Raw genomic sequence first — 23,447 nt, forward strand, 5'->3', positions numbered from 1 at the left:
TTTCTAGCTCCTCTTTAATACAAGATCTTTAGCAAATCTGAAAACTTCTGTTTTTCTTACCAGAAATGTCTCACAAAGAATTCGATTTCCTCGTACCAGGTTCCCTATTGTCATGTGAAAATATGTGCTACCACTGCTCCAGTTAGAAATTTTATTGAAGGGGTACAGAGCTAAGATTTCCTGTGGGAAAAACATTGATGACACATGTAAGATTTATAAAATGAAAAGGTCACTATTTTTTTTAAATGGAATTGTGGCTATTTGGGGACATCAGTTCAGATACATCTAAGAAGCAGTATTTTCGTGGTGTTTTTACTTCCACATTGCCCTGCAAATGTCTTTTAATTTCAAATGGATTAATTTTATGTACAGCTGTCCCTAGATCAAATTCTTCTAATAATGGATTGACTTTCCTCTATTGTCATTATTACAATTAAACTTGGAAGTTCCCTTTCTTAATTTAGCAACTTCACTTCTTCCTAGCTTCACCAGACCTAAGTCAAAAATCTATTGTGATTTTTCTGTGAAAGAAAGCATTCTGGAGAACCAATGTGAGCAGTAAAGAAAGTGATTCAGGGTTGAAAAATTGTTTTATCCAATATATATTCTTAACAGAAATAACAACAGGACTGATATGTTCGCAGCCATGGTCAAACAGTTATTTACTTGTAAAATATTTATGCTGTCTCAATCTCTCACAATTCTTTACCTAAGAAATGCATTTAATTAATTCTACCATAAATCAATTGTGTGAACCTTTTCCAGATTATAATTAAGTCAATTTCTTTTAAAAAAAAACCCTCTTACCTTAGTCTTTGAATGAATTATGGAAATTCCTTGCTTGTTAATTGCAATCAATACTATGTCAGGGAAATTTGGCTCTGATGTTTGCTAGTAAAATAGAAAGCAGAAGGGGGTCACAGAGCTGATTTTTCATCTCATAATATTAATTATCATTTTGTTATTAAACACTGGAATCATCAGAACTATGGAACAAATTACTGCAGGGATAGGGTAGGTGAAAAACTGCTCTTGGATAGGCAACTGAAATTGGTAAAGGCTATGCGAATCAGTCCTCATAGAATGTATAAAAGCAAACAATCAGTATGAGATTTCCTTTAAGATGAAAACAACTTAAGATGATGGCACCCCACCCACCCCCCAAAAAAAGCCCTGGAACCATTGAACTGACCTTCACTTCAAAGAAAGCTGAGCCAAATGTTGGCCAACGATATATGAACTTCAAGAAGGAAACTTTGGCCTCATCCACACTTTTTTGTCCAAGTTTGCTGACAGCAGAAATAATATTCTGTAATGCAACATGAATCACAACTAATCAGTTTTTCTACCATAATAATAATAATTATTATTTATTAGATTAAATTATTTTCTTGAGTAGGGAAAAAGCAGCCACGTAAATTGATTACTTGAGATTTTTTCACTCCAGGATTTAAATTAATATATTTTTCTGTAGGCAGCACTGCGCACTGTAAATTATTCCTTAAGTTTCCAAATGAGAATTCAAAGAAACGAGTAAAGTATGGCACGTGTGACAATTAAATGGTAGTGTAATAACTATAACAACTGCAGAATTTTTGAAATGATTATATTAGTGAGAATTTTGCAAGGAGTAAACTACATTTATTTGCAGATGAACTCCATAAAATATATTAGGGTGTGTTCAGTATTGTAAGAATCTATAATTGGGGTGGCACATAAATTATGGAAAATAAGTAAATCATGGGAAATAAATCAGTAGCTTTATAAAGCTGATCAATAGAAGAAAGCCAATGCAAATTTTAAATAATATATAGTACAAAAACAATGTTTCTTTATACCCGTTTCCACTCCTCTGGGGATAAAATTGGAATCATGTTCTCAGGCACTAATTCCTTCAATATTTTAGGTATTGCAGCATACTGTGTTCGTTCACTCTGAAGAACTCTGAAAATCAGCCCAGCCAGTTGGATGGCATCCTCCTTTGAGCACTTGTGGTAGCCTCGCAGATACTTTGGCAGTTCCTGAAACAAAGACTATTAGTATGTTTATGCACTCTATAGTTTGGCTGAAATGTACACCGACACAAAAAAAGAGAGATTAGCATTGATTGAAATTATTTGCATATTTCAAATTATGTGTGCATGAACGAAAACATTTGCTGTCTTGTACTGTTCGGTCCTTATTTCTATAAAGTTTTTTGCAAGCTTTACATCAAGATAGAAGTAGAAAGTCTCTAGTTCAAACACATTCTCAAGGCTTGCTTTTCTTGTTGGCTGACACTCTTTCAAAATGTTACTTATTTTAATTTACTTTGCAGTGTCAGCTATAAAAATGCTTTTTTGAAATTTTTGTTATCATGGGGAAGACTGATATTTTAATTTAATTTGTTTCAGTTTGGTCAATCCAATATATACGGCCAAGAGATTTATCTCATTGTCATCAATTATATTGTATAACCAGTATTCCATATATGCTGTGAAATGTATATATTATGACAAATCAAGCTTTGATGTAAAAATTCACTAAGATGGTCCAGCTAGCTTCTATCATCAATCATGTTTACCTGATGATAATGAAAGATGCAATCAGCCTTCAAATCCTTCCCAGGTATCACATTCAGCCACAACTTTCTCATGAAATATACCTGATAATTCATAGTGGTGGGAAACACTAGAAAAAAAAATGTCAGACATTTAATTAAAATATTTCAAATAGGCATGTAGAAATCCTTAAATATATATTCTACATTGAATCAGAGCACAAGGAAAAATACCGTAAGCTTTCCAGCAACTGGAGAAAAGTTGTATTATTTTTCAGGCCAATTATACTTCAGGTAATAATTATTCAATAAATACATGTTTCTTCATAAATGTTATTTACTTCAATACATTTTTTTCAAGACGAGATTATCAACATGGAATAGGCCTTCTTGCTAGCTAATTCCAAATGGATGTAAATTGTCCATGATTCTACCAAAATGTTTGGCCAATGTGAGCATTAGCATTTTCATCCATATGAGTTGCAATTGGGGGGAAGCTGTCAGAGCATACAGGTGATGTCTCCTGATACAGTTTTAACTTACCTTAGCACAAAAATGCATCTTCTATCAAGCTAAATAACAAAGAAATGCACAGGAAATGGTTGTCTCACTGCCTTTACTTGTAATAGTAACTATTACAATAGTTAACTCAAAGTCTGCAGAGGTCTGCAGGAAGAAACCTGAGGTTATTTCATTTTTATCTTGTTTTGCTTGTGGTTATATATTATCCAAAATTATTTCAGATACTGCAAATCATATTTAATAAAGCTAGGTCCAAAAAATGTCCCTCCTCACTGGCCAGTTTTATGTATCTCATTACTGATAATTAGCTGTCATCCAGCTCTTTGCAGTTAATTTATTATGAATCCAGTCAAAGCAACGCTTGATGCATTGAGCCAAGCTTCTCTATTCCAATATACTACTAGAAATCCCACAAGTAATGTGTACGCTTAATCAGGTTACTACCTCTGATACTAGAACTAAAATATAGCTATTATGACTAGAAGCCATAGTTCCCTCTAAGCTGAGCAGGTGAGCAATCGCTCACTTAAAAATCATCATCAACTCAGAGTTTTCCAAACCTGCCCAGAAGCCGAGAGGGAAATTTTATTATTATTTCTGTGTTGCCCAGTCCCAAAGGGACTGCCGCTCAGACACTATACTTTTCCGCCCACCCCAAAAAAAATTTAGAGAGAACACTGCTAGAAGCCATAGAAGACTTATATATCCTTCAGTGAATCCTATGCACATTTATCTGAAAAAAAGCCACATTACGCAAAGGAGCTTATTTCCAAATAGACATGCAAAGAGAAATTGGATTGCAGCGTTTTTGCTGCTTTTTAATTGGAACCTCGTAATTTTAAAAAGTGGCTGTTATAAGGCAGAATCACAATTCTCAGCTTTTTTCAGAAGAGATTGGATACATTTTTTGTGGCTATAGCTTGTGAGTAGTAAATTTTTATTATTTAAACTGAGACCGTTTTAGTTGTCTGCAGGGATGAATTCAAATCGCCATGCAGGGATGCATCATGGCAATTTGAATTAATTTAGTAGTCCATGAGCTAATAAATAGTGCACCCTTTCTTGCGCTGCTGGGATTTCCCTGAGCCTTCCCTTGCTGGGAATCCCCAGCTCTGGACTTTCATTGGCACCCGAAGCGCCCATTCTTGTACTGCTGGGATTCCCCCGAGGCACAGTAGTGCAAGAAAGGGCGCTTCGGGTGGCAATGGAGGTCTGGAAGTGGGGATTCCCAGAGAGGGGAGACTCAGGGGAATCCCAGCAGCACAATAATGGGCGCTTTGAGTGGCAATGGAAATCCAGAGGCGGGGATTCCCAGCAGCGCAAGGCAAAAGGGTGACTTTTGCGATGGGTTTGCACACATTATTTACTTTTACATTGATTCCTATGGGGAAAATTGTTTCTACTTATGAACTTTTCTATTTACGAACCTGGTCACGGAACGAATTAAGTTCGTAAGTAGAGATACCGCTGCATTTCCTTACCAGCTTTTTAAATGCTTTGAACAATGATGGAACTCCTATTGCCTTCACTGGAAAAGTTGAGATATACTCAAGATATGTATCTGCTTGAAAATAATCCATGTTGATGTTTAAATATATAGCACAGGAAAAGCTTTATGTCATTTTATATAATTCCATGAACGGTTTTATGATTTTTTTTAATGTTATAAAATGTTTTATAAAATTGGCCACATACTCTATAAATTAGCCCATTTGAGATATCTTGTTTCAAAAATTGCTACTTTGTGATGCACCGTTTCACCTAGTTAAAAATTACAGAGCTTTAGTAGTATATAGATAGAGTTACTCCCTACTATTCTAGCAACTTTTTTGTTACAAGAATAAGCCATTGCTTTCTAATAGTGCAGAGCAATGTTAATTTTTTTTTTTTTAAATTTATCAAATATCCAAGTATGCAATAGGATTGATATTCCTGGAGGCGCCTCTAATAGTAAATATTTGGAACAAACTTCCAGCAGACGTGGCTGGTAAATCCACAGTAACTGAATTTAAACATGCCTGGGATAAACATATATCCATCCTAAGATAAAATACAGGAAATAGTATAAGGGTAGACTAGATGGACCAGGAGGTCTTTTTCTGCCGTCAATCTTCTATATTTCTATGTTTCTTCTATGTCCTGTAGGTACTGCCGATTTCATTTCCAATAATTGAGAATATTGATCAATCTTATGAAAAATGGCTATGTTTTGAACTCTCGGATGGATAACTTCCCTCTGATAGACAGCTTCCAGGTTACTGTCAACACCCCATATTTCATTTTTCCATCTCCATACCCTCTTTTCCTGGCCTGTTCTTCCGAGTCCAGTCTGTCACCTGCCTTAAGGAGTCAAAGAAATAATCTGCTTCATTCTGGCTGATCACCTAGAATAGACAATAAAAGGAAGCTGAGTTACTACAAACCAGTATAAGAAACTGTCAGCTGCCTTTCTGACACAATTAAAGATGCTTTCATATATCACTGTGATGGGTAGCACAGATAGCACACAAAGCTATGTTCCCTGGCACACACAGCAGCACCCATTTCTCTTTGGGTTTGCTGCGCATGCATGCGCACAGCCAGCTGGTCTCCTATTTACTGGCATACATATGCGTACGACAATCAGCGGGCCTTCACAAATGCAGCTATGCCAGAAACCGGAAGATCAGCCAGGCAGCTGATCATCGTGCACACATGCACTCCAGTAACCAGAAGACTAGCTGGTTGCTAGCTAAAACCGGAAGTTTATTTCCTGGCTCACGCATGCCTACTGGACAACTCCTCTTAGTGCATGGATGCACTGGCAATACCTTCGACGCCTGTGTGCCCAGGATCCACGATGAAGGTCGTTTGCGCTGACAACAGCAGTGGTTCCTCCTCCTGCCAGCCTTGCTGTAAATCTCAGGGATTGCCTTACAGGGCAGGGGGAGGAGGAAAGGTCCTGGTGGTGGGGAATGTCCATGGTGCAAGCAACTGCAGCCATGCGCTAGAGTAGTCCCATTGGAGCGCCAATCAGCTGTGTACATGGCAGCCAGCGCAAGAGAAGCAGGATGCCAGATGCTCAGCTCTGCAGCCTCAGGGAGCTGGTCAAGTGATTTCTGGCATGCTGGCAGGGCACAGGACTTGCCTGCATAACTATGCCAGTGCCTCTGTCTCTGCCAGCACAAATGGACTGTCTCCACTGCCTCTTTGCCAGCAAAGTTATGTAGCAAACCCTGCCTCCCACCGGCATACCGGAAATCACCCACCAGCTCCACAGGGCTGCACAGCTGAGTGACTGATGTCAATCGACAGTGGTGGAAGCCCACCTGGTAGGGAAGTTCTGGCCTGCTCATCCTTGCCACCATCTGGCTGTCATGCTGCTGCTTCTGGACGGGATGCTGCAGCAGCCAAGATAAGGAGAAGCCACTGGCGGGAGGTGAGCTGCCCCATGAGAACCGGAGGAGAGTGCAGTGCCTCGCTCATGGACACCCGCTGGCCGGGAAGCAGTTATGGTATGCGGTAAGAGGCATTTCATCCCTCTTGGAAGAAGTGGCGGGAGAGGGTTGCACCAACCTTTGTGGGACTAGTGGTCGGCCACTGCTACCTCTTTGACCGAGGCTGGCAGGAGGAGGTGGAGGCTGTTTGTGCCGTGAAAGGTTGGTGCAGTAAGCTTTCCAGGCCCAAAGTGGGGCACAAGGGGGCATGTGCAGGGATGCCTGCATATGAAATGTGGGGTGCATGTGCGGTAATGTGTGTAGGTGCAGTGGGGGCACATGCATGGGGGTGGGGGGGCTGTGCACACATGTGCAGGTGGGGTGCACATTGCATTATGGGTATCAGCACATGCAAGTGCTGTTGCATGTGCGCACTCACACTTCTGGCACACAGCAACAAAAAAGTTCACCACTACTGTTATATCAGGATCAACTCCACACACAAGCAGTCTGTTTCTGCTCTTACATGGCAACTTTTTGTAGGTCCCCATTTAAGAGCAGCAACCAACTGCACTTTTTCTATACTGAAGCCAAACATAGGGAATTAATGGAACTGAAACATAGAAACATAGAAGTCTGACGGCAGAAAAAGACCCCATGGTCCATCTAGTCTGCCCTTATACTATTTTCTGTATTTTATCTTAGGATGGATATATGTTTATCCCAGGCATGTTTAAATTCAGTTACTGTGGATTTATCTACCACGTCTGCTGGAAGTTTGTTCCAAGGATCTACTACTCTTTCAGTAAAATAATATTTTCTCATGTTGCTTTTGATCTTTCCCCCAACTAACCTCAGATTGTGTCCCCTTGTTCTTGTGTTCACTTTCCTATTAAAAACACTTCCCTCCTGGACCTTATTTAACCCTTTAATATATTTAAATGTTTCGATCATGTCCCCCCTTTTCCTTCTGTCCTCCAGACTATACAGATTGAGTTCATTAAGTCTTTCCTGATACGTTTTATACTTAAGACCTTCCACCATTCTTGTAGCCCGTCTTTGGACCCGTTCAATTTTGTCAATATCTTTTTGTAGGTGAGGTCTCCAGAACTGAACACAGTATTCCAATTGTGGTCTCACCAGCATTCTATATAGCGGGATCATAATCTCCCTCTTCCTGCTTGTTATACCTCTAGCTATGCAGCCAAGCATCCTACTTGCTTTCCCTACTGCCTGACTGCACTGTTCACCCATTTTGAGACTGTCAGAAATCACTACGCCTAAATCCTTTTCTTTTGAAGTATTTGCTAACACAGAACTGCCAATACAATAGTCAGATTGAGGATTCCTTTTCCCCAAGTGCATTATTTTACATTTGGAAACATTAAACTGCAGTTTCCATTGCTTTGACCATTTATCTAGTAAAGCTAAATCATTTACCATATTGCCGACGCCTCCAGGAATATCAACCCTATTGCACACTTTAGAGTCATCGGCAAATAGGCAAACCTTCCCTACCAGACCTTCCCCTATGTCACTCACAAACATATTAAAAAGAATAGGACCCAGAACAGACCCTTGTGGCACACCGCTTGTAACCTGACTCTGCTCAGAATACTCGCCATTCACAACAACCCTCTGGTGTCTATGCTTCAGCTGCAAATCCATTGAACTATCCAGGGATTAAGTCCAATCTTCACTAATTTATCTATCAGCTCTTTATGTGGAACCGTATCAAAGGCTTTGCTGAAGTCCAGGTAGGCAATATCCACGGCACCACCTTCATCCAACACCTTTGTGACATAGTCAAAGAAATCAATGAGATTAGTCTGACATGATTTGCCTTCAGTAAAGCCATGCTGATTTGGGTCCAATAAGTTATTGTTTTTTAGGTGCTGATTTATCCTCTTTTTCAGTAGAGTCTCCATCATTTTAACGACAACTGATGTCAAGCTAACTGGCCTGTAGTTACCAGCTTCTTCTCTACTGCCCTTCTTGTGGATAGGCACAACACTTGCCATTCTCCAATCCTCAGGAACATCTCCTGTTAACAAGGATTGGTTAAACAAATCAGTCAGGGGGGTAGCAATGACAGATCTGAGTTCTTTAAGAACTCTGGGGTGGATGCCATCTGGACCCATTGCCTTATTTATCTTTAATCGTTCAAGTTCTTCTAAGACATCGGCTTCTAAGATCACTGGAGCTGAATCCGTACAGTTGGAAGCAATGCTATATCCCTCTATAGTATTATTTTGTAAGGTGTCTTTTGAGAAAACTGAACAGAAGTAGCTATTGAAATGGTCAGCGATCTCCTTATTCCCATTAACTGAAGCTGTGTGTATAGCAATAGCAATAGCACTTAAGACTTATATACCTCTTCATCATGCTTCGCAGTATGTGTGTGTTTGTTTGTTTATCAAATATGTATAGCTACCCATTTTAGGAAAATCTAGTATGAGAAGTGAACAACAATAAGATAAAATAACAAATGTATAAAGCAATCATTATAATAGCTGTAGGAGGCCTCAATGTATGTGGGAGATTAAAATTTAACTTTTAACCTAGAGATTAATTTAACTATCTTATCTTCATGGACTTGATACACTGAATGTTATTGTTGTTTATTATATATTTTTCTAAATTGTCTAAAGCTAAAAGTTACTGGGTTGAGTGGCAAATAAAACTCATTCAACAATAATCCCCTAGAAGAGTGCTGGCGAACCTTTTTTTTCTCAAGTGCCAAAAGAGCCTGCGCGTGTGCTATTGTGCATGTGTGAGTGCCCACACCCATAATTCAATGCCTGGAAAGGGTGAAAACAGCTTCCCCCACCCACTGGAGGCCCCCCGGAGGCCAGAAACTGCCTGTTTCCCAACTTCTGGTGGGTCCAGTAGGCTCATGTTTTGCCCTCTCCAGGCTCCAAAGGCTTCTCTGGAGCCATGGGAGGGCAAAAACATCTTCCCCATCCCCCTGGAGGCTCTGTGAAAACCAAACATCAGCTGGCCAGCACACACATACATGTTGCAGCTGAGCTAGGGCAATAGCTTGCGTGCCAGCAGACATGGCTCTGCGTGCCACCTGTGGCACCCATGCCATAGGTTCACCATCACTGCCCTAGAATGTAACTCAGAATAAAAATAAAAAACAGAAATTAAACAAAAACTGAAGAGCGGTGATGGAAATGATGCATAGTGGAGCTCACACAGAATAAAATGATAAAAAGCCACTTGGATATTTGAGGAATAAGAAGCAATAATATTTTTAGGCCCACTAAAACTTTCTAGTTCTTCAAATCTCTTCATCAAAGGAAACTGATGTACTCATGTTAATTTACCTTATCTGAAAGCTTGATAAAGAGGCTAAATCCATCCAAGGAGCTCAATTCCATCTTGTTACCAATCATCTGACACAGATCCCATACTTTTGTGTTTGTTCCTACATCAAAAACCTGGAACATAAGAAGCTAAAATGACTAGTTTGGAAGGAGAAAGATTAGGTAGAACATGCACAGGTTTACAGGCTGCTAGAAGTAGGTTACCTGCCTGCTTGGCTGTTTGTTACTGTAAAATGAAGCAAAATATATTTAAGAACAACATGTGATTATCAGATGCTGAACAAAGCAACCAAAGGTGACTATTACCATTATCATTCCTTATTGTTTGTTCAGATGTGCTGAGAGAGAAAATGATAGATGATAGATAGATGATAATAATAGATAGATAGATAGATAGATAGATGATAGATAGATAGATAGATAGATAGATAGATAGATAGATGATAATAAATAGATAGACAGACAGACAGACAGACAGACAGATAGGAAAGATAGAGGGAAGGATGGAGAAAGAGAAAGGAAGGAAGGAAGGAAGAAAGAAAGAAAGAGAAAGAAAGAAATAAAAAAGGAAAGGAAGGAAAGAAGGAAGGAAGTTTATAGGCTGCTCATCTTACCTCAAGGTAACACTATTACATCTGATTCACTATAAAAATTTCTCTCAATAATCCCTTTTTCCAAGCTAATTTTTTATTTTTCTCTCTTTCCTGTCCATTCCACAGACAATGATGAAATTTTTATTCCACCTTTTTATATATATAGCTCAAGAGAGCAAGAATACTTTACTCCCGCCTCCTATTCTCACTCCCCCATCCATAATGACAAACCTTTGAAGTAGGTTAGGATGAAAGAGATGACTAGCCATAAAGAAGTGTCCTCTTAAACCTGGAATATATATCAATACGAAAATAAAAGAAGTTAACCTCACCTGCTCTGTATCATTTGGAAAATGAATCTTGTGAGAAATCTTGGTGATGTTATTCTGAATTGCCTCCACTTCTACACTGTGTGGAGCCCACTTCCGACAGCCACTCCTGAAGAAGAGAAATGCAAAGGGCTTGTACAACTACCTTTGATTGAGAAGTTTTTAATGCTAGAGGATCAATGTTCACCAGCCTCACAGAAAAGGTAGTTGAGGTGGGGGTAAAAACTGAAGCTGAAGTTTTGTTTTTTTAAACATAGACACAGTTTTTACTATATTTTACTATATTTACTGCAATAAAATAACATATTATATATATATAAAATAACGTGTATGTATGTATGTATGTATGTATGTATGTATGTATGTATGTATGTATGTATGTATAGAACCAGAGAATGAAGAGAGAGAAAACAAATTGCATTCACAAAAATACTTTAATGAAAAACAAAACCACTAAAGGATGAGGAGGCTAAATTAATCTCTCCTCAGGAAAGGAAGATTTTCCGCTTTGTAATGATTTTAAATTATTTTAAAATTAGTTATATTCTATAGAGCTGATTAGCAGTCTGTAATTGTTTAAAGAAAAAAATAGAGATGAGATTTAAAAACAACCTTGTACCTCATCACTTTTTGAATCCTATGTCTGCATTCCAACGCCAGATTCTCTTTCATACGAGTCTCAATGAACTTCTGAACATGTTTCAGCAATGATTTACTAGGTGGGAAAAGGCCTGTACAGAGCCACAGTAGCTGCCAACCATTATTCAGGCTATACCTGCCAAATCGATGAATAATTTCAAAATTTACATTCAAATAATCCATAACATAAGCCAAAAACATTTCAGACTTAAAAATCTACTGTGTTTCCCTAAAAATAAGACACTGTCTTATATTAATTTTTGCTCCAAAAGTTGTGCTACGTCTTATTTTCAGGGGGTTCCTTATATTTCTCAAATAAGACAAATTCACAGGCAGAAAAGCTGACACCCCAAAGAAAGTGTACCGTACGGTACACTGATTACGGTACGGTACCTGTCAGAATGGCACCCATACACACAAACGACGGCACTTATATGGTACAACAGTATATTCCCGCTATTGCAGCTTCCGGCCACCAGAGGAACTACAGTCGATGCACTGTAGCAGAGACTGTAATGGCGGTGAGACAGCAGCAGACTGTGTCTGCTGTACTGGACGGTACAAAGCGATGGAAGGGGCCAGCAGGGGATGCAACATTATTACGGTACCGCTATGAACAGCTTTGAATGGTACCATATGTTTTTCCACTGTACCGTATGTAAACTTGACTGCGCCTTATTTTCGGGGGGTGCCTTATATTAGCAAATTCTGCAAAACCTCTGACATGCCTTACTTTCGGGGTACATCTTATTTTCGGGGAAACGGTATTAGGAAAATTAAGACTGATTTTTGGATTTGTGCTTTCTTTACAGGGATGTTAGTTTTTATTGTGAAACTCAAGGAGTTTCTGGAATCCAACTGCAGCTCCCCTCCTCCCAAGACCCACAGATCAATAGTATGTTCTTTTTGGTTGCAACCACTGATACAAAAATCTATCCTTTTGAGAGAACTTCCAACCTAATATTCTGACCCAGCACTTGCAGTGGCAGCCAAAATGGGCAATTTGAAACATTTGATTGGAAATGGCTTTTTTTTTTTTTTTACCTGTTGTGGTTTTCTGTTAACTGTTTCAAGATCTGACAGTAGACCTCATCTTGCAGAGTATCCTCCTGGATTGCCACTAAAAATATCTGGTCAGTAAGTTCCACAGGAGATCTCTCTTGCTTTGAGGGATAATCTCCCATATATTTCATAATAGGTGAGCAAAAAAATATAAGGAAAGATTTAACACAAAAAAAGTACAAATTACAAACCAACTCAAAACTCCTTCTGAGTGCAGCATGTAGCCAACTTAGTGAATGCTCTTTAGCAGATGCTGGTTTTGACTATTAAGATAGTGCTCTTACATACCTATCTTATACCAACACATCTTGTTTTCCAAATTCTATTAGCATTTTTGTTTGCTCTGGCAATTACCATTAATGTAAATTTTCTGCTGGATTATCCAATTTGGTCGTCTAAAATCTGGATTCACTCTTGATCCTCTTCTCAATTTTCAGCACTCAAATAAATTAAGCCATGTTAAACAATTTACAAAAATGTAAAGGTGTTTATCAATATCTATGTGTTAAACATAGAAGACTGACGGCAGAAAAAGACATCATGATCCATCTAGTCTGCCCTTATACTATTTTCTGTATTTTATCTTAGGATGGATATATGTTTATCCCAGGCATGTTTAAATTCAGTTACTGTGGATTTATCTACCACGTCTGCTGGAAGTTTGTTCCAAGAATTTACTACTCTTTCAGTAAAATAATATTTTCTCACGTTGCTTTTGATCTTTCCCCCAACTAACTTCAGATTGTGTCCCCTTGTTCTTGTGTTCACTTTCCTATTAAAAACACTTCCCTCCTGGACGTTATTTAACCCTTTAACATATTTAAATGTTTCGATCATGTCCCCCCTTTTCCTTCTGTCCTCCAGACTATACAGATTGAGTTCATTAAGTCTTTCCTGATACGTTTTATGCTTAAGACCTTCCACCATTCTTGTAGCCCGTCTTTGGACCCATTCAATTTTGTCAATATCTTTTTGTAGGTGACGTCTCCAGAACTGAACACAGTATTCCAAATGTGGTCTCACCAGCGCTCTATATAGCGGGATCACAATCTCCCTCTTCCTGCTTGTTATACCTCTAGCTATGCAGCCAAGCACCCTACTTGCTTTCCCTACCACCTGCCTGCACTGTTTGTTCACTTTTTATTAAAAATATTTCCAAGTCAGGGACGGAAGCGTAGAAACCGGTTTATAGAAAATATTGACATATTCTGCCCATTATCAAATAAGCTGACTTTAGCATGAAGGATATCAATGAAGGTCTGGCAAGCAAAGTCCCAGAGGTCTGGATTAGAAGACACCTTCTTTAGCAGAGGCTTTTTCAGGGGCTCCCTAGAATGAGCCCACAGATGACTCCGCCCTCGGGACTTGGGTAAAACAGCCTTGCTGATTGACTCCTTCTCAGGTACTCTGAAGAAACATGAAATTATTTCAAAATTTGGTCTGATGAATACAGACAACTGACGCATATCTGTTGCTTACAGGTAAATATAGTTAGAATCTGGATCTTCCCTAAGATTCTCTAGCCCTATGACCACTTGCCACCCAGAATTAGAATTAATTCATAAAGTAATAAAAGGACAAAGCCATTTTCATAGAGCAAAATCCTAAACCTCTGTTGACATCTATTAGAAAGTATCAAACAAATTAAAAAGTTGATATGGATATACACCATGTTGTCAAATGGAAATTCCTTACAAAAGAGGTCTTCAAAAATGTCATCAAAAAAGGACAAGGAAGAATGTTCTTTCTGTGCCAACTCAGGAAGCTCAAACTGCCCAAGGAGCTGCTGATACAGTTCTACAGAGGAATTATTGAGTCTGTCATCTGCACCTCTATCACTGTCTGGTTTGGTTCTGTAGCCCCAAAGGACTGACAGACTACAGAGCAGTGTTTTTCAACCAGTGTGCCGTGAGACATGGTCAGGTATGCCATGGGGAAATTAAATATGGGTCCCCAAACTATAGCCCGGAGGCCATTTATCCGGCCCAATGCCAGCTGCCTCCATCCAAACATAAACATTCCCCTCAGAATCCCTCCAGCTATCAGTGACAGGAAGAGTGGAGGCCCAGGGAATGCTGACTGACCAATCACCTAGGATTCATCCCGACCACTAGCGATGAACCAATAGCAGGCCGCCTCTCATCCACACCCAGGAAGGTCCTCGCTCGGGCTGCCACACACTTGTCATTGTGTGACCGCGGAGAGTAGTTGAAGCTGGTACTCCTCCCCATGGTCCCGATTTCTAATCCTGGTCAGGGCTGGAGGTAAATGTTATTTTGGTTGGTGGTGTGCCCCAGGATTTTGTAAATGTAAAAAATGTGCCGTGGCTCAAAAAAGGTTGAAAATCACTGCTTCAGAGGATAATCAGAACTGCAGATAAAGCAATTGCTGCCAACCTGCCTTCCATTGAGGACCTGTATACTGCACAAGTCAAAAAGAGGGCCATGAAAATATTTATTTACCCCCTCATATCCTGGACATACATTGTTTCAACTCCTACCCTGAAAACAACACTATAGAGCACTGTACACCAAGACATAAGAACAGTTTTTTTCCAGAATGTTATGTTTGCATGCTGTTAGAAAAATGAAGATCCCCGATTGGACCAGACGCAGCCAATAGGAACCCGCAGGCTGACCAATAGGAAGCCTGCAAAGCACGACCAACCGGGAGCTTCAGCGCGAAGACTTGAAACAATGTCACCATTCCCGGCGCTGGCAACAAAGTATATAAGTGCGGGTTTAGCCGGGGTTTCCTTTAACTCTCTCTAATTCTTTCCAGCCTGCGTGCTGGACTTTCAAATGCATCCTGCTGACTTAATAAAGAGCTGCTGTCACTTTCCTCTCGGCCTCTTGCCTCTGATTTAACACAGAACTCCATGTTTTGGCATCACTCTGCTAGACAAATCATTTCCTCACCACTGTCAAACTATTCACTAAAGCTGTATTGCTATTACTATTAGTCTTCTCATCGTTTCCATCTCTTCCCACTTATGACTGTATGACTGTAACATTTTGCTTATATCCTTATGATTTATATTAATATTGATTGTTCCCTGATTGCTTATTTGTACCCTTTAACCAGTGAAGGGCTACCAAAATTTTTACTACCACACTGTGGGCGTGGCTTATGCAGGACGCCCTGCATTTTCTTTCAACATCTTTCAGTGCAAATTGGGTGCTCTGGGATGGAGCATCATTTTCACTACCCCACTGCGTCCCATCCCCCCATCTGGGCAGTAGACTATAACAATCATTCAGTGTTGTAACTAATAATTCTTGACAAATGTATCTTTTCTTTTATGTACCCTTAGAGCATATGCATCAAAGACAAGTTCCTTGTGTGCCCAGTCACACTTGGCCAATAAAGAATTCTGTTCTATTCTATTCCCAAAATGGTGCTGAAGTGGCAGCAGAAAGATGGCCGCAGCAAGGTGGCAGTAGCGAGTTGTCCCAATCCATCTTGCATGTTCTACAGAAGAATATCCCCTGTAAATGCAGTGAAGCGGTACCAATTTGCCCCTTCTAATGCCTTTTGGGTGCTGTGGTTAATTAATTAATTAATTAATTGGATTTCTTTGCTGCCCCTCTCCGAAGACTCGGGGCGGCTCACAACATATAATAAACAGTATTTATTTTTATTATTTATTTATTACTTAGATTTGTATGCCGCCCCTCTCTGCAATATCTTGAATCCAATTAATTAATTAAAAATCTAAAAAACCCCAAAAGCATAAAAAACAATCATTCCATTCACTCAACATTCTCTCAACACATTCATTGGCCGGGGGCAAGGATATAACGGCCCCAGGCCTGGCGGCATAAATGAGTCTTCAGACTCTTACGGAAGGCGAGGAGGGTGGGCGCAGTATGAATCTCTGGGGGGAAGTAATATTCCCTTATAGCACTTATCAGTCTGAGCTATGTGTTAGTGCAGTCAATATTAGTTTATGAAAGCAAACTTTAAGATAGCACTTTAGTATTGCTATGCAGAAAAGCTCTTTCTCTAGTTTTCTTTCTTTCTTCCTTTCTTTCTTTCTGTGTGTGTTTGTTTGTTTGTTTGTTTGTTTGTTTGACTTCTATGCTGCCCAATCCTGAAGGACTCGGGGCGGCTTACAACAATATAAAATACAAAAAACAATTTAAAAAGAAGTCAAATATACAACCAAACAATAAAACCATATTAAAACCCACAATAAACTAAATAATCAGCACACATACGTAACATTCATACAATTTGGCCATGACAGTTGTTAATTCATGACCCCCCAGGCCTGTTGGCAAAGCGAGGTCTTTTTTTGTGCATTAGGAATAACTATTTATTTTTAATGATGTCCTTAACACAGAACAATCACACATGAACCAGATGTCCTTTCTGAACATACCATTATGTAAGACAAAATAAAATTTAATAACTAATACCAGATTTTAATGCAATACTCACTGATTCTTCCTCAATTAGGCTTAAAGGGCATTGCAGGTAAATTTTTCAAGGAAATGTAAAAATTTGGATAAAACATAATGAAGCAGTGGAAGTAATGTGCAAGTGTCTAGAGGCTGTCAGGGTCTGGATGGGTGCCAACAGGCTCAAGCTCAATCTAGACAAGATGGAGTGGCTGTGGGTACTACCTCCCAAGGACACATCCATCTGTCCACCCATTACTCTGGGGGAAGAACTCTTGACCCCCTCAGAGAGGGTCTGCAACTTGGGCGTCCTGCTCGACCCACAGCTGACATTAGAACATCATCTCTCAGCTGTGGCAAGGGAGGTATTTGCCCAGGTTTGCCTGGTACACCAGTTGCGGCCCTACCTAAATAGGGAGTCTCTACTCACAGTCACTCATGCCCTTATTACCTTGAGGTTCAACTGTTGCAATGCTCTCTACATGGGGCTACCTTTGAAAAGCGTTCAGAAACTACACATTGTGCAAAATGAAGCCGCGCGAGCAGTCATGGGCTTGCCCAGACATTAGATCTTTGCCCCCTGCCCAATGAATGTGTTGAGAAAATGTGGAGTGAATGGAATGATTGGGTTTTTTATGGTTTTGGGGGGAGTTTCTAAATGTTTAATTAGTTAATTGGATTACATTATGTATTGTATATTTTATATGTTGTGAGCTGCCCAGAGTCCTCGGAGAGGGGCGGCATAAAAATCCAATAAATAAACAAACAAACAAACAAACAAGCAAGCAAGCAAGCAAGCAAGCAAGCAAGCAAGCAAGCAAGCAAGCAAGCAAGCAAGCAAGCAAGCAAGCAAGCAAGCAAGCAAGCAAGCAAGCAAATAAATAAATAAATATACCTGAAGTACTCATAGGAGAATTCTTCCAGAGTATATGGCTTCACATTTGCATTCTCTTCCTCGGGTTCTTCCACCTGAGAGTTTAGCGATACTAACCTCCGTTGTTCAGGTGACATCATCAGCAAACTCTGGAAAGATAAGGCCATGTGAAGACGCTTCACTTATCATCATGGCAGCAACATAATATTAGAAATTAAGAAATGTATGGTTTTTCGGGAAAATATTCGTGAGTAGGACTTATCTTTCTGCCAGATTTGCTCAAAGATGTTTGACAGAAAAAGAAAAGGAAGCCCATAAGCATTTTTCTAATGTTAGAGGATTCATTCCAAAAAGATTCTCAAAGGGGCTAGTGCTCTACTTGAACAAGACCAACAGAACACATTTTGAAATTTAGCAATTATTTTAAATCTACATATTTAGGACAATAGACAATGTTTTTATTTCACATAGATTCTGATAACAATCTTATAAGACTAATCACATTTATAACTCATTATATTAGTTACCTATGTATTACAGTAATTTTCTGTGCATGCTTGTTTATGCTCTTAAATAAAGCCATGCAGGAACAAAGGACAAAGTTAACTTTTTAACCGTACAAGGACAAAGTTAACTTTTAAGACCAAAGAACTAAAAAAAAAGGGGGGGGGGGATCTGTCTGCATATATAAATTCTGAGTATCCACAGTGAAACACAGTGTTGTGGTACCAAGTTAAAGGAAAAATTCCAAGTGGAGAATAAATCTGTCGTTAGAAGAAACACTGCAATAGTTCAATATCCAAACAGGTACACTGGCACCTAGAAAGAACAGCTGTACAAAGATTTGTAGACCAAACTCTATCAAGGCTTGAAACGACTGATATTCCACATATTGAAAAGAAAGAGATATTATTATTACTTGGAGTAATTAATCTCTTCAATCATTAGAAGCATATTTTCAAGTCATCAGATTTGAAAAGATGCAGAGAAGAGGTTTAGGAATGATTTTCTATGCTTGTTGGATAGCCTCACTCAAGCTATCAAAAGGAATTAGACAAACATCTTTAGAAGTAACAGCACATATTCTAAAGAGTAATCTGTTTTAATCTGGTAACTGGGCATCAGGACAATCTAAAACCGTGATAGCGAACCTATGGCATGCATACCACAAGTGGCACATGGAACCATATCAGTAGGCATGCGAGTTCAGGTCTGATTTTCAGGCCTTCTGGGCCTACTGGGAGTTGGGAAACAGCCTGTTTTCACTTATGGAAAGGATGGAGAAGGCCCGTTTTTTCCTCTCCCCTCTAGTCTTTCTAGGAACTTGGGGAGGGTGAAAACAGCCCTACCCAGGCTTTAAATGAGCCATTTCTAGCCTCCAGAGGGCCTCCGGGTAGATGGGGAAGGCCATTTTTGCTCTCTCCAGGCTCCTAAAAAGACTCTGAAGCCTGGGGAGAGAAAAAAAACATTCTTTCTGATTCAGCCAGAAGTTGGCAAATGGACCATTTTCTGCCTCTGGGGAGGCGGAGGCTGTTTTCGCCTTCCGTGGGCTCCTAGAAAGGCTCTGAAGTCTGAGGTAAGCGAAAAATGGGCATGCCATCATATACTGAGAATGGGAGGTGTCACATGTGCATGCATGGGACGTATGCAATTACAGATGTGTGCACGCACATGCACCCCCATGCACCACCACCCCGTGCACCCCCTTTTGGCACACAAACCAAAAAAAGGTTTGCTATCACTGGCCTAAGATATTTCTCCCTTACTGCAATGAAAAAGACTTCTCTGTTTGTGTTTTTAAAGAAATTATTGTAATGAAAAAATGAAATGGAAATTTAGCTTAAGTACTCTTACAAATTAAACCTAGCTAGTGTCTGAAATACGATGCCTTATTTGCCATTTGGCTAGAAAGGAACAAGATAAGGAGCAGTAAAGAACATCTTAGAGGTTGACAAGGAACCATTTTTTAAGATGCTCCCCTTCTTTTTTCCACTATTAGTTTACTATTCAGGGGATAAACTGATAGTCATTTATTAAGAGTTAAGCATTGCACCTGCATCTTTTGATCCTTACCAATATTTGACTGGAAGGCTTTGTAACTGTAGGGATTATATAGATAGTTTCTGATGACACAAACCCAGAACCATTGGTTCTCTCATTTTGAGCAGGGATCCAGCCTTGATTTTCTCCAACTCTTTTGTCATGGGCTAAAATCAACAAATCCCCCTTCTTGAAGGCCAAAATGGTAGTGTCACCTGGAAAACAAAAACCGAAGCATATTATTTCAGCTATATCAGATTTAAAATGCATGATGATGTTTCAGACTGAAACATAAGTCCGCTTTCTGACAATGACAAAATGCCATTGTCTCTATTTTGTGTAAGCATAGATACATACTTCAGGTTATGTAATCACTGCTTATAACATGTTTAATATCACCAATATTTTATACCACTTCTTCATCTTTCTCATTTTCAAAAAATGTCCGCGATGTAGAAAAAGACTGCACTGTGTTTTTTACTAGCACTGGGGGAAAAAATACAATTAATAGTGTTGTGGTTAGCTCTGGCCCAGCTCCTGCCCCAAGGAATGTGTATGTGTATGTGTATGTGGGGAAGACATCCACATGCCGCAGGCCTGTTTTGCTCCCAGTAGACTCTGCCGACGAAGTCTCCTCTGACCAAGGAAGCGTGAGAGACAGGGAAGAGGGGAGTTTGGCAGACAGCCCAGAAGGCGATCAGTCATCTGTATCATCTCTGGATTCTGAACAAGAATTAATGACACATCCATGCATGCGTAGAGTGATGCATAGGAGACAACAACTGAAGGATTATTACAAAAGAAAATGAGGCCACCTGTGGTTGGGTGGGGCTGCTGTAATTAGTGCTACAGATAAAAGTGCAGCCTGGTGTTTTAGCCTCATGGCAGTTTATCCGATTCACTATTTCGTCAAGATCGTGGTTTTTGCTGTTCAGGATTGTATGTGGGGACTCTCTGGACTTTAGAATTGGACTCAATTTCCCAGTTATTGGGTGAGCAATTGGACTGCATTTAACCTGTGCCTTGTGTGTACCAGAAAATCCCTTTGACATTTAAAAAGTGAGCTGTTTCTGTTTTTCTGTTTATAAAAACTTTTGGGTTTTCCTTTTATTGTGTGGTGTGTGTCTTCCTGCTCTAATTACCCTGTAATTACGGGCGGTTGAGACACGCCGGCAGAACAAATAGTATACACCACCAGGAAAAGTCAAATTACACCAAGATAACAAGTAAGTTCCTCATGAATTCCCAAGAAGGAAAACTGAAAGGAGCCTAAGTAGAACTTAGATAAGAGAATAATATCAGCTGGCAGAAGTTGGGATACAGAGCCTAAACCCAATCTTTTCTACCCAACCTTGAGTATAAAAACTATATACAGTGGTACCTCAAGATACGAATTCCTCGTCTTACAAACAACTCATGATACGAACCCGGGGTTCAGAAAAATTTTGCCTCTTCTTACGAACTTTTTTCGAGTTATGAACTGGCGTTCGGAGACTGCTGGGAAGCCGCACGGCTGTTTTAAAAGGTGACAGCCGGGCGGCGGGGCTTCCCAGAAGCCTCCCGAACGCCGGTTTGTAACTCGAACAAAGTTCGTAAGAAGAGGCAAAATTTTGCTGAACCCCGGGTTCGGTTTGGGAGATTGCTGGGAAGCCCCCAGGCCGGCTGCGACCTTTTAAAACACCCGCGCCACTTCGCAGCTGTCTCCCGAAGCCGAACGCGGAAGTTCGGCTTTAGCGTTCGGCTTCAGGAGACAGCTGCGAAGCGGCGCGGGTGTGTTAAAAGGTCGCAGCCGGCCTGGGCGGCTTGCCAGCACCCCCCGAACCCCGAACCCGGGTTCGGGGGGGTGCTGGGAAGCCCCCCAGGCCGGCTGTCACCTTTCAAAACAGCCGCGCGGCTTCCCAGCAGTCGCCGAAAGCCGTTTTTTTGCGGGGGTTTTTTTGGTTGCACGGATTAATTGACTTTACATTGTTTCCTATGGGAAACAATGTTTCGTCTTACGAACCTTTCATCTTACGAACCTCCTCCTTGCGCCAATTAAGTTCGTATCATGAGGTATTACTGTATAAGCAAACTTTCAAAAGATAGATTATGATAAGGATCTGATACATCTGTAGCTGTTTTTGCATCACATGCTTACTCTATATTACTTGACCCAGTGGAGAAGTGCATGAGAATGGTTTCACATATTCCATGTGTGACTCTTTTCCTCTTTCTCTCTTTTTTCTTTTCGAGTTTAATTTGTACTGTCTTTTATTATTTTTAAAATAAATATTGTTAATTGTTATGTCTTACGGCACAGTATGCAATTGAACTTTTTCTATTTCCATGTTAAAGATGTTTTTCTGTTAACAACAGCACCCAATAAATATAAGGTATGTAAGTTACCTTGTGGCTTTTTGTCTTGTATTGCCACTGCATAAAGTGATCGCTTTTTCAGTCCTTCCAGGAACATGACTATTAATTCTGCAATTGCAACACTATTGACAGATGTCAAGACAAACTCTTCGCCACGCAGTGTGCTAAGGGTGCAGCTTTGCCCAAATGTCTTGACACCCCTGTAGTCACAAAATATTTCAAAAGAAAATAGTTTGTAAAAGGGCAAGGAAACAAAAGTATCCTTCAACATCTAACACATGCAAGGAGTAAGCATTTCTAAATATAGAAGTGTTCCAAATCAACAATCATTAGTGTTGCTAAAAAAACCACCCCACATTGTATAGCTTTTACTTCTTTACAAATTTCTTGTAAAGAAAAAAATAATATGGTAAGTAAACACAGCAGGGTTATAAATGGCAATGCAGAAAAGTCAAAAATTGGAGTTGACCAAAGCATGTACTCGTATAATCATAGTAGTTGTAATGCTCCTAGAAGCCAAAATAGAATTACTTTGGTCAATTCAACTCCTTCATGTCCCTTTACAGAGATGAAATTATATTGCATTAGAGTCTCAACCCAGAAGACACAATATTTTAAGAGCTGGAAAAATACTTCCTAAGTAAACAAACTCACTAGGTTTATTCCCTAGAGAAGAAAGTGATAGCATTCGGCCAGTTGGGATCAGTTCATGTGGACCGGTAGCATCAATTTGAACTGGTTTGTCAAGTGGTAAATGCCAACCCTGGGTGGCCCTGGCCGTACCCTCCTGGTTGCCCAGTCGCCACTTGTCCCACTCCCCCACTTGATGCTCATTCACCCCACTTAATCGATGCTCACCCCGCCCGTCCCTGCCCTATATATGTTGCCTCTGCCATGCAGCCCAGCTAATCACTTGCCAGTTGCCGCCGTACCTCACCCACTCTGCTCAGCACACCAAAGGTAAGCTTGCTGCCTGCAAGCCCTTTGCCTTGGGTTGGGGGCTGGGCTCAAAGATGTGTCATTCCCTGATGCCCTGGAGCCTCTTCCCCCTCACTTCCTGTCTTAGTCGGGTGAGGGAATGCACCATTCACCAGCTCTGGCCTTGCCCCGGAGCACTTCCTGCTCGCTGCCTGCCTCGGCCTTGTTGGAGAACACATCCTTCCCTGGCTCTGGCCTTCTTGGGCTCTCTTGCTGCATGCCACCCACTCTCCCTTTGCCTAGCATCACCCTATTTCCCCTCCTTCAGAGGCCTCGACTCTTACTCAATCTCCCTGATTCTTCCCCCATGACCACCTTTTTCTTCATCCTACACCTTACCTTCCTCCCACAGCTGGGAGCCAGGA

General features: G+C 40.3%; 1 protein-coding gene across 1 annotated transcript in view; it reads right to left on the minus strand.

Annotated features, from left to right (window-relative positions):
- The window catches only part of MYO7B (myosin VIIB), a 90,266-nt gene that overhangs the window by 2,316 nt on the left and 64,503 nt on the right, over positions 1–23,447 (minus strand). Inside the window, exons 34-47 of the mRNA XM_070753062.1 lie at positions 22,135–22,304; positions 19,783–19,964; positions 17,731–17,858; positions 13,682–13,839; positions 12,415–12,568; positions 11,351–11,506; positions 10,735–10,840; positions 9,810–9,923; positions 5,358–5,445; positions 2,564–2,670; positions 1,839–2,021; positions 1,193–1,309; positions 808–891; positions 61–180 (exon numbers count right to left, since the gene is read on the minus strand). Of these exons, the coding sequence (XP_070609163.1) occupies positions 61–180; positions 808–891; positions 1,193–1,309; positions 1,839–2,021; positions 2,564–2,670; positions 5,358–5,445; positions 9,810–9,923; positions 10,735–10,840; positions 11,351–11,506; positions 12,415–12,568; positions 13,682–13,839; positions 17,731–17,858; positions 19,783–19,964; positions 22,135–22,304 (1,867 nt within the window). The remainder of the gene's footprint in view (positions 1–60; positions 181–807; positions 892–1,192; positions 1,310–1,838; positions 2,022–2,563; positions 2,671–5,357; positions 5,446–9,809; positions 9,924–10,734; positions 10,841–11,350; positions 11,507–12,414; positions 12,569–13,681; positions 13,840–17,730; positions 17,859–19,782; positions 19,965–22,134; positions 22,305–23,447) is intronic.

Source organism: Erythrolamprus reginae, chromosome 5, assembly GCF_031021105.1.
Source record: "Erythrolamprus reginae isolate rEryReg1 chromosome 5, rEryReg1.hap1, whole genome shotgun sequence".
Lineage (NCBI taxonomy): Eukaryota > Metazoa > Chordata > Lepidosauria > Squamata > Dipsadidae > Erythrolamprus > Erythrolamprus reginae.